This window comes from Plasmodium vinckei (genome assembly GCF_900681995.1).
Source record: "Plasmodium vinckei vinckei genome assembly, chromosome: PVVCY_05".
NCBI lineage: Eukaryota > Apicomplexa > Aconoidasida > Haemosporida > Plasmodiidae > Plasmodium > Plasmodium vinckei.
The window spans coordinates 542,898-555,291 of NC_051297.1; the positions used below are offsets into that span (position 1 = coordinate 542,898).

General features: G+C 21.2%; 4 protein-coding genes across 4 annotated transcripts; 2 read left to right on the plus strand and 2 right to left on the minus strand.

Moving 5' to 3' along the window:
* Positions 1–4,528: 4,528 nt before the first annotated feature.
* On the minus strand, positions 4,529–5,414 carry PVVCY_0501490 (conserved Plasmodium protein, unknown function; the record flags this gene model as incomplete). The annotated part of the gene is made up of 2 exons (XM_008627520.1): positions 4,529–5,082; positions 5,294–5,414. The coding sequence occupies 2 exons, from the start codon at positions 5,412–5,414 to the stop codon at positions 4,529–4,531; spliced, it is 675 nt and encodes a 224-aa protein (XP_008625742.1).
* A 1,919-nt stretch (positions 5,415–7,333) lies between these two features.
* On the plus strand, positions 7,334–8,506 carry PVVCY_0501500 (26S proteasome regulatory subunit RPN9, putative; the record flags this gene model as incomplete). Its single annotated transcript, XM_008627521.1, has 1 exon — positions 7,334–8,506. The coding sequence occupies one exon, from the start codon at positions 7,334–7,336 to the stop codon at positions 8,504–8,506; it is 1,173 nt and encodes a 390-aa protein (XP_008625743.1).
* Positions 8,507–9,001: 495 nt separating this feature from the next.
* On the minus strand, positions 9,002–10,657 carry PVVCY_0501510 (tRNA N6-adenosine threonylcarbamoyltransferase, putative; the record flags this gene model as incomplete). The annotated part of the gene is made up of 1 exon (XM_008627522.1): positions 9,002–10,657. One exon carries the CDS (start codon positions 10,655–10,657, stop codon positions 9,002–9,004), a length of 1,656 nt encoding a protein of 551 aa, XP_008625744.1.
* A 626-nt stretch (positions 10,658–11,283) lies between these two features.
* PVVCY_0501520 (RNA methyltransferase, putative) lies at positions 11,284–11,991 on the plus strand (the record flags this gene model as incomplete). Its single annotated transcript, XM_008627523.1, has 1 exon — positions 11,284–11,991. One exon carries the CDS (start codon positions 11,284–11,286, stop codon positions 11,989–11,991), a length of 708 nt encoding a protein of 235 aa, XP_008625745.1.
* Between the last annotated feature and the right edge of the window lie 403 nt (positions 11,992–12,394).

Below are 12,394 nucleotides of genomic sequence, written 5' to 3' on the forward strand. Positions count from 1 at the left end.
GTAAAAAAATAATTGATTCATTTAAAATTATTTTTTTTCAAAATTAATATAACAAATAATAATTTCTATATATAAAATATATTTGCTTATATTTATATATTACCAAATTATTCGTCAACGTCTCAGATATATGATAAGTTAAGAGTTTATAGTAATAACAATAACCCACAAAAATTAACAATATTTAAAGAGTTGGAATTCTCTATTTTGGATTCAAACCACAATCTAGTCTTAACAGTTTACGCTGTTCTTCCTTTTTTGTGACAATATTTATACCCTTATTATTTTTTTTATTATATATTTTTTATTTTTTACATAATATAAATTGATACCATAAAAAATAAATAGAGAAAGAATGTTATGCATACTAGGCATATTATTCAATCTGCTTTATTTATGATAAGCACAATTTATCCCTTTTTCGTATTTTTTATATCCACAAACTTCCGAATATATATAATAAATACTTATGTATTTATCAATATATTTATTTAAATATGCTTATTTTCTTGTTATTTTTTTTTTTTTTTTTTTTTTAAGCATCCCTTTTTTACTTTACTGATGCTTTCGACTTGCTCTTAAAGTCTTGGTCATTTTTATACTAAAAAAATGCCAAATTTAAAAGTGTTGTTAAAATAATTTGTTTTGCTTGCTATTTTAATCAAATATATATATATGCTAACAAAGTTGCACAAACTGCGCTCACGTATACATACATATATATGTGTGCGACTTCAGTATTGAGAACTTATATTTTGTTTCACCTTTTTTCTGCTGTGTTTCACGCTTTCGCAAATATAAATTGGATAATATACTATATCTGCATAAATAAATATATGTATATTTATTTATATCAACGGGTCGCGGTTTTATTCGTAGCCTTATTTATAATCTAGTTATAAGCTCTAAAAATATATTTATATATATGCTGTTTATTTGCACAAACTCAATTCCAACATATATTCCTTATAAGGGAACAAATCCAATAATATTTAAATAATTATTTTTGGAAGCTCTATACAACTTTTTATGTTTATTCACAGCAAATTCCCTTGAAAATATTTAGAAAGTGTAACAAAAACAATAAGTCTCGTTGCTTTATTTTGTCACGCAAGCAATTATTAACCAGAACAAGCTTATTTGTAGTTATGAAACAAGGGCAAAAATCTATTAGTGTATACGTATATATATATATACGTACAAATTAATATGCCTATACTTGTTTAATTTAAAAAATAAAAATTTATATGTATTATTTTATGATATGTATATATATCAATATAATGTGAATTAAATTATATTTTTTTTTTTTATCAAAATTATGGGCAATAAATCTTTAAAAATACAATGTAATTTTTTTTTTTTTCTCACTTATAGAATTTTTTTTTGAAATATATGAACTTAAAATTTTAGTGCTTTTTCTTTTTTTTTTTTTTTTCCTCTTTTCGTTTTATCTGTATTTTTTGCTCACGGCTTGTAAGCGTTCTAATATGCTTGACTTAGTCAAAAAATTTATACAATTGTGTGGTAATATATATACTTATAAATGTTCAAGTATGGTATTTATTATATATGTATGCATATATAAATATAAATATATAGGACACATTTAAATCTGACTAATCAGCATTTTATCATAAATTATTTATATTTTGACAATTAAAAAAATTAAATACTTGTTTCTTATTTTTCTTCTTTTTTTTTCAATACTATTACTATATAGACAACTTTATTGGATGATTATGTAAAATAAAATTCTCTTCCAATTTCTAATATTTTATATAATGAAATTTTAATGAGGAATAAAAAGGGGGGGAAAAAATAGTTAGCCAAAAAAAAAAAAAATTTTGAAATTAAAATAGAAATAATTGAAAAAAAAATACATAAAGAAATATATGTACATAATATATATTTCTTTGTGTGTGCATATTTATATATTGAAATATGCAATTTTAATAAATTACATATATATCAATGAATTTATATGTATAATATTTATTAACTTTCTTTGGACAATATCGTTTTCATAAAATTGTATAAATAAAAATATAGTAAATATCTCGATCTATATATATATATGTATTATGTATAGTAAATATGTTCGTATTAAAACGTGTAACATACTATTTAACAAATAATAATAATAATAAATAAAAACAAACAACAATAATCATATTATATAATAGTTACTACCATTAACTACATAATATGCATAATCAATATTTTAATTAATTGTATTTTATATTATATATATATATGTATACTTTTTATTTTAATTAATTACTATTTTTATATAAAGATTATTCAAAACAACATTAACTTACAAAAAGTCGCTTTCTCTCTATATATATATGTAGAGTATGTATATATAAATAAATAACTCTTTTTTGGTGTTAACGCACAAAAAATAGGTTTGTTATCTACAATTTTAAAATGGTTGCAATTTTTTTCGCAATGAAAATCAACAATATATATATATATACGTAGCATATACACGATTATGCTTTTCCTCTATTTTATTATAAAAAAACGTTAAATAATCTAAAACAGTAAAAAAAAAAAATATATAATACTTTTTTATAATAAAATGTACATAATATATATAGTAAAAGTAAAACAACAAAAAATATAAGGAATCATACTTTTACATATTTATCATACATTATATATCACTATGTTTTATATTTTTATTTGTATATTTTATTTATTTAGCTAAAAATTGTAATAAAAATGGAAATAACGAATATGTATTAATACATATATGTAACTTTTTATGAATATATAAATGCATATCTATATATTTGTTTTTATATATTCATTGTTAGCTCGCATATGTATTAAAAAAACAGTATATAAATCAATATGCTTATTTAATCTCATAACAAACAAATACTACTATGTATATAAATAAATCATAAAATCTTATTAACATAAATATTATAAAAATTATACTTAAAGAATATATATATATTATATTTTTAACATTAAAATATTTAAACTGCAATGTTAATGAAATATTTAAATAAAAAAATATAATAAAAATAATAAATAATATAAATATAAATAGGTATATATAAATAATATAAATATATATAAATAAATAATATAAATATATAAATAAATATATAAATATATATAATAAATATAAAAAATATATATAATAAATATATAATATAATAACAAAATATTTGAAATAAATTTATATATTTTTACATGTATATATAAAAATAAATTACATATGCATGGGTACAAAATTAATATGACGATTGGCAATTAAAATGAAAAGAATATTATTAGCTCAAAGATTTTATTACAATAAAGGGCAAAAGAAAATATTAGCAGTAAATATGGTATTATATATATATATATATATATATATATAATATGCATATTATAATATATATTTATATGTTATATTTATGTATAATATTACATTTATGTAAAACCGCTAAATATATATTATTTAATATTTACGTATAAAAATATATTTTACTATGTAGAAATGCATAGATATACGATTATGCACATGCATATGCGTTTTTCCCTTTAGTGCCATGAATGGCTAGGTTAGGATTTTATGATATTCCCATTTAAATATTGGCTGCCTATTTTTGTAATTAATAAAAAATATGTACTGTTAATACTGTATTATATTAACAGGAATAAAAAATTAAAATAATGAAAAAAGTCATTCCATATAATAAATAAATGAATCATAATTAAGAATTAATAAATATATAAAAAAATATTTAACAAACATGGCATATTTTATTAACATTTTTATCTACATTATTCAACAGACAAAATGTTATATATATTTTGAAATATGTAATTATATTTTATAAAACAACGACAATAATAAGTGAATAAAAAATGTACATATAGCTGTGTATTGGTTTTTTTTTTCTTTTTGGATGTAAAGCTTGTAATAATTAAATAGGAAAAGGAAAAAATAATTTTTTTAAATGTTAAAATATATGTATTTTTGTATGTTACTACATTTTTGTCATAAAAAAGATTAAACAATTATTTCTTGTACAAAAAATGGGGTATAACTCTATTTTATATGCGATATATGTTGTGTAGACTTTTTGTATCCATAACAAAAAAAAAATTATAAAACAGTAAATTTTATTTACAACTTTTTTAACTATAAAAATATGATTTGGTCAGAATTTTTAGCAATTTTTCGGTTTTTATATTAACAAAAATTGGCTAGTCTATGTATGTGCATATATTGCACTATTTGTAAAAAATAAATAAACAAATGAGCGAAAAAAGGAATGCATTAAAAATAGTATTGCTATATAAAATTGTGTATATTAAATAGGGAACATATTCATGAATATATAATAGTATAGACAATTGTAGTTATTCCATAAAGTTCTGTAAAAATATAGTTAGCAATATTAAGCATACAAAAATGTATATGATAATAATGAATATGGAAGTATTGATATATAGACTTGATTAGAATATTTTATTTAAGTAATTATAAGTGATATCATTTCATCTTTGCTAATAAAGGTTATAGATATAAATCATTTGAAGGATTTATGTGAGATAATTTTACGCATAATTTGTTTTTACATTTCATGTACATAGGTATAATTTTATTAACAAAATTATGGTTATTTAAAAAGTCTTCTACTTTTAAATAATTTGTTTTTTGAAATAAAAAATATATAATCCTATTTGTATAAGTATAATATTCATGAGAAACAAAAGGTGAAAATATTTTTGTTGCTGCATACCCATTTGCTTCATTAATAAAACCTAGCCATTCTACACAAGTATTTTTTTTCTCTTTTTCCTTTATATTACAAACAGTTGTATTTGGCTTTTTACTTTCCTTATTTTCATTTATTGCTACATCATCAATTATCGTTTGATTACTCCAACTAGTTGTATCTGAATTTGTGAATTCCAAACGTATTTCTGAATTATAATTTTTAATATTTTTTTCTATACCTAATATATCCTTATCATTAGGTATAAATTGACACAAATTGAAAAGAGTTTGATGTAGTAAATCATCAGTGGAAAAAAAATAGTTTGCTCTACTTTTTAATTCTTCATGCTCTATAAAAAATGGAAGCATAAAGTAGTAGACATATACTCGCTTGCCTACTTTACATTTATATATTCAAACAAAAATATTATCTTAAAAAAATAAATAACGGATATAAAGTAATTATTAACAATAAGCATGCTTATGAGTTAGTATACTTTTGTTGCTCTTTGGTAAATTTTATTCAATTATGTGTGTGTGTATATGTGGCAATATGCTTACCACGTATATTTTTTTTTAAAGAATATACTAGAGCCTCGATTTGTTTTTTGTCCCTTTTAAGGGACATTTGATCTGATACATTACTTTCTTCATCAGGATGTAATATTTTTTCTTTTTTCATATTGTAAGATTAATTTTGTCAAATGTGTATATATTTATAATCCTAATTTATTTTTTATATTAAACAATATTATATATAGACATAAGCTATGCATATGCATTCGCTTGATTTATTTGTTTTATATTATGTTTTATTTTTTTGATAAAATTTACAAAATATGAATTGTTTTATTCTGAATGGTGCAGGTTAAATAAAAAATTTTATTTTGCAAATATAATTTAACTCATAGAAATGGGGATAAAAATTATAATACTACATTTTAAGTATTATACTTCATTATAATTATATATACATAATAACATTGTCTATAGTTATTTAACAAATTGTAAAACAATTGTTTGGATAATTTATAGGTGTATATATAAATGTTCTCCGTATTTTAGTTGTAAAAGAATGCTTATTTTATATAGTAGTTTTAAATAGCGTAAAAGATAAATAATATGACTAGACAAAATATGTTGCATATTCATAGATGGTTGTATAGAGAGGTAAACTATAAAATAGAAATATACCTAATGCTATAATAAAGATAAAGAATTTACATATATTTAATGTAGGGAAGTAGAACTAAAAAAAAAGTAATACATAATAATTTATGGTTTGAAATAATTTCTTATATTCACAAAATTTCTATTATGCATAAATAGCATTTTTTCCATACTAGTATGCACTATTAAATGGTTAGTTATATATCGAATGTGTGTGTATTTTTTTAACATAGCCATGACCTTTTATATTAGCTAATATGATACCATCTTGTAATCATTATATGTATCCTCTTTATTTTTAATAATCCCATTTATTATTACTATTGATATTGTACCAGTATATATAAATAAATCTACATGTTTATAATATTAGCTTAAAATATGACAACATTTTAAGATAAAATAATTATATGGTTATAACATTTTTATATTTTAAAATAAAAAAAGTATAAGAATTTGTGTATTTTAGCCATGATATATATTAATTATTTCCATAGTTTGACCAAATTATGGCTTAAAAAAATATGACTATTTAATATATATTTATATTAGTCACTTTTTTATAAGCTGCTATAAATTTGTTTTAAATGGTATACCCAATTATCCATTTTTTTTGTAGGATATATATTGAATGAAAATAAACAGGTTTGACAAGCATTGATAAGCGTTGACATATTTTTATGTATTTATTTTTACTTAATAATACATGATTGTTTTATATTATTTAAAAAGTTAGTTAAAAAAAATTATGATGTTTTTTTCGACTATTTTAAAATATTTATTGACTTATTTTTAAAACCTTTTTCCAAATTAAATAAGCACTAAAAAAAAGTCGTGTAAAAATAATTAGCTACAAATAAAAAAATCAAATTCATATGGCAATTGGCAATATTTCTTTAATGCTTAAAAATATGAAATAAAACTAAAAAAAAAGTAAATATATATATAAGGTCAAAACACATTATTGTATACAAGAAGTAGAATATATATAAAATAAAATATTACAAATATGTAAAAGATAAATATATAAAAGATAAATATATAAAAGATAAATATATAAAAGATAAACATATAAAAGATAAACATATAAAAGATAAACATATAAAAGATAAACATAAATTATGAACTTTATCAAGCTCTCTAGTTTATATATTTCTTTTTATTGTTATCCGTTATAATTCCATAGAATTAATATACCTCCTATTGTAAACACAAAAAAGGGGAATATACCAACCTAAATAGCTAAAAAAATACAGAACCTTATTATACTATATCTATAAATTGAGCTATAGATATATATTAAGAAAATAATACAAAGGCTTATAAAAGAGGAAACCCCAAATATTGTTGTGTGTGATAATTTTCACTTTTATTTCACCACCTTAATAATTAATCCATACACATCTCTAATAAATAAACAGAATATACAAAATGAGTTTGAGTGACGAGCTTAGTAAACTATTGAATGAAAATGAAACTGACTTACTGAACGAGTTAGAAAAAAAATACAGTTTTGTCGAGTTTAATGAAATAAAAAAATATAAAGAAAAAAAACATTATCATGAATTAACATTGGAAATCCAGAAATTTGTAAATACAAAGGATATAGAAGATAGAGATAAATTCCGTTTATTTTATACATACTTATCACCAATAATAAAAAAATTAAAAAAAACAATATATGCTGAATTATTATATATAGTAACAAGTAATTTTGATGCAGAATGGACTATAAATTATGTAAAAGAAACTGAAAAGGATTTAGAAAATGATAAAGATGCTATAATAATATATAGATGTATATTAATATTAAAATACACAAAATTAAATGATTTTAAATCATGTGAAAATGAGATAGAATTTACAAAAAATATGTTACAAGGAGTTATAGGTTTAAATATAATTGCACATAAATTTTATAATTTTGCATTAATGAATTATTATAAAGCTTTAAATAAATCAGAACTTTTTGTAAAATATGCATTACTATATTTAGCTTATACACCATTAAATAATTTAGATGAAGCTGAGAAGATCGAAATTGGAACTCATATATGTATTTATTCTATTATTAGTGAAGATGTATATAATATTGGGGAAATTATACAATTACCTTTAGTTAGTGTATGTATAAAAAATAATGAAGAAAGTAATTGGCTATATCAATTAATTTATGCTTATAATGAAGGTAGTATTGATATGTTTAATGATGTTGTTCAAAAATATAAAAATAATATAAAAAATTCACTTTTAAAAAATTATGAAAAAAGTATGCTTAAAAAAATTACATTACTAGCTTTAATGGATTTAGCTTTTAAAAAAAAAAAACAAAGATCCGATATTTATTTTTCAGAAATTTCACAACATTGTAAAATTGATATAAATGAAGTTGAAAAAATGTTAATAACTGCTAAAAGTAAAAATATTTTATCATGTCAAATTGATGAAATACAAAAATCAGTTAAAATTACTTGGGTTAAACCAAGAGTACTTAATAATGAAAAAATATATCTTATGAAGGAAAGCATAGATAAATGGATAACACACTCCAAAAACCTTTTAACTTATGTCGAAGATTTATCAGTTGAATTGTTGGTCTCTTAAGTGAGAAACTAAAATAAAAGTGAAGAACATATATTTATCTAGTCTCACATTTTGTATGGATACATGTGCTAATATATTCATTGCCCTGTTTATTAACTATTATGTTTATTTACTTATTTATTTTTATTTACATGTTTTGAGCTGTTTTAGGCATATAAAGACAATGTCAATGAAAACGCATACATGCAATGAAAGTTTCATCAGTTCATTCCATACAATTCATGCTTAATGTAGTAACAAATATATTGATTATGCATGCATATATTCGTTTTCAAGAATTTTTATCTTCTCTATCAATACAAAAACAAATTTTTTCACGTATTTTAAATTAAAAAATGATAAATAATAAATTGTTTAAATAAATAGCAAAAAAGTGTAAATCACAAATTGTGACTTCATTATGTGGGTATATTCATATTGGGTGCAGTAGCTAAAATCGTGGTGTTCTGCTTTATTTTTTTTATTTTTTTTCATGTAATTTTTGATAAGGATGACTTATCGCCACGTGACAAAGACGTCATCTGTTCGGTAACGCTGATGAATAGATATATTTTCAAAATTGAAATTTTCTTTTTTTTTCGAATTTAAATATTCTAAGTATCCAGTATAAGCAATCATAGCACCATTATCAACACAATAACTATGATCCATAAATCCGATTTTTATATTTTTTTGTTTTGCCATTTTTTTCATCATATTTTGAAGGAATACATTACATCCTACACCCCCTACAATAATTACTTCTTTACTATTTGTAAATGAAATAGCTCTTTCTGTTATTTCAATAAGCATACTAAATATATGATGTTGTAAACTATAGCATATTTGAATTTTTCTTTTTTCTTCATCAGTTAATTTAGTAGCTTCAATCTCATCTGCTGAAATTTCATCTAAATCTTTTTCATAATAATCAGAGCTCGTTTCTATAGAACAATTATCATCATAGTATTCATTATTTTGACCATAATTTTGTTTATTTTCATTTTTATAAATAATATTATCTTCGTAATATGAACTTCCTTTCATTCCATGTAGGAAATTATAATTAGGCATTACATTATTTTTATCTATTTCTGTTTGTTTATTATGATTAATCTTGTTATTATTTTTAATAGAATCGTCAACACTATCTGTGGAATCTTGATCTAGTTCGTCTTCTAAGACTATATCATCATTTTGTGAAGAAGTATCATCATTTATTTTTTGTTTTTTATTATTATCTTCTTCTTTAGTAATTTGGCTAGTTCCTTTTTTCTTATTACTTTTTTTATATTGTGGATTACCTTTTTTACTATTTTTATTTATATATTTTGAAAAATACTTACTAATATAAAAATCGTAACCACTAAAGGATATATCCATACCTTTGATTGTGTAAGGGAATTGTAGTAGTTCATTGTAATATAAAGATTGTGATGCATTTTCTTTTTTACTAAGCTTTGATGAAGAGACATCCTTTGAATTGGAAGTCAAAACATCGCTCTCGTTGTTGCCATCGTTTGTATGAATTGGGCTTCCATTTTCCCTTTCCTCCATTTTGCGTAACAGTCTTAAAAGTTTTTTTTTTCGAGCCCATAATTCTACATTATAGCCAGGGGATGGTGAATTTGAAATTTTTAAAATTCGAGCAGATCGATCAATAACATTACCAATAGCAATATCTAAAGTTTCTCCAATTATTTCATATTTTTTTTTATAATCATTATAATAAATAATTTGTGTATTACTTCCACTAACATATAAAATAATAGGATGTTGTAATTTTGTAATAAAAATTCCCATTTCAATATGAGCAATACAATGGTTTACTCCTATAACAGGTATATTAAAAAGTAAAGAGAATATTTTTGATATATTGTATGCTACATATAATGCTGAACCTATACCAGGTCCTTTAGTATAACATATTAATCCTATATCTGTTATTTTTATTTTTAATTTATTTAAACAATCTTTTATCATATCAATTATATAATATTTATGATGAGCATTTATTTCTCTAGGAATAAAACCACACCCAATTTCTGAAACATAAGTTCTTCTCATATTTACAAGTATCTTCATCTCTTCATCGATGATACTAATCCCTAACTTATTAGCACTCCCTTCCATTCCTAAGATATACATTCTTTTCTTTGTAACCTCACCCATTTTTACAAACTAGCATATGTGTGGGTTGGGAAGGACCAGAAAAGTATGCCTACTGCTTACTACTTACCTATTTATATGTGTTTATTTTGAATGGTATAATTGTAGTTCCCCCAAAATTGACATTAACTTATTTCAATAAGCTATACATATAGTATATTTCTAAATCTTGTTAATATGTATAATGTGAAGAAAAATGTTTGCCCCTTTGCATATGTTCAATTATTTTTGAAATTTAATTTTTTTCAAAAAATAAAAACCATTTGCAAACAAAAATTGATGAATAGATGGTTGATCCTTAAGTGATTGTTATAGAGTGAACTTATTAATATTTCTATAGTTTTACAATTTGTTAATTTCCCATCTTTTTATGTAGTATTTATTTTTTGAAATATTTATTTTCTTTGTGGTGATCCCAAAATATGATAGCACGCACTGGGGGTATATAAAAAATTTTACAAAAAAATAAAATAAGAAAAAATTGAATGAACTAGAATTAAGTTTTAAATAATAAAATGGATTTGTAGAGTATCTTCCTCGTTAAATTTTATTATATATCATATTTATTACATAAAAATTTATAAAAAAAAAAAAAAAAGTATATATATAAATATGCCTATTTTGATATAATGAAGAAAGGAAACAAGTTTGAAACTGATAAAGAGAGGGAAGATGGGGGAAATTATGAAAATCCAAATAGAAGCAAAATGTATGTGGTTATATATAATATAGGTAAAAGAAAAAACATTGGAAATATTGTACGTAATTGTGTTGCATTTAATGTTAGTGAAATATTTGTGGTTGGACGAAGCAAAAAAGAAACAAGTTTTTTTGGTAGTATGGGAACACATGGATATATAAAAATACGATATTTTATAAATATGATTGAATTAAAACAATATTTAAATAATAATAATATATTATTATATGCATGTGAAATAACAAACCAATCTATTCCTATTACTGAACAACCATTTGTAAAAAATAAAGATACAGCATTTTTATTTGGAAATGAAGGTACAGGAATTAGTGAACATATAATAAATATGTGCGATAAAATTATTTATATACCACAATATGGAAATGGTACAGCTTCTTTAAATGTTTCAGTTTCTTGTGCAATCATTTTACAAAATTTTGCTGTATGGGCTAATTATATAGAAGTCAAAATTAAAGGAAATAAATTTATTATTCAAGAACAGGAAAATAAATTAAATAATTATTTAAATCCTTCTGAAGAGTTAATAAAAGAGATTGATGATAAGAGAATGATGCGAGAGAGAAGAAAAACGGAAAATCAACTAGCCAATTTGGATAATTTAGAATTCTTATTTTGACAAAAAATTGGCTACCAATTTGATAAAGTATGTATGACATTCTTTTTATTATTATCATTATTATTGTGATAATTTCTTATCTTATTTTTTCCTTTTCATTTGTCATATATATTACATTTGTATAATTCATAACAATTTGGGTGTGCATATATCTATAGTCTTATTTATCCTAACTACTTTGTTTAGTACATTATTAAAAAACAATTTGTTTACTACAAAAATATAAAAAATTTATGGTATTCCATAAATATAATAATTATTTTTCTTTAATTTTTTAATGACACCATAATTATTAAATAGTTTGAATATTTTTCGGTCCGGAAAATTACACCCATTTTTATTGCAATAATTTTGTAAAAAAAAAAATAAATAAAGTAAAAAAAATCAAAAAAATAAAATGCAT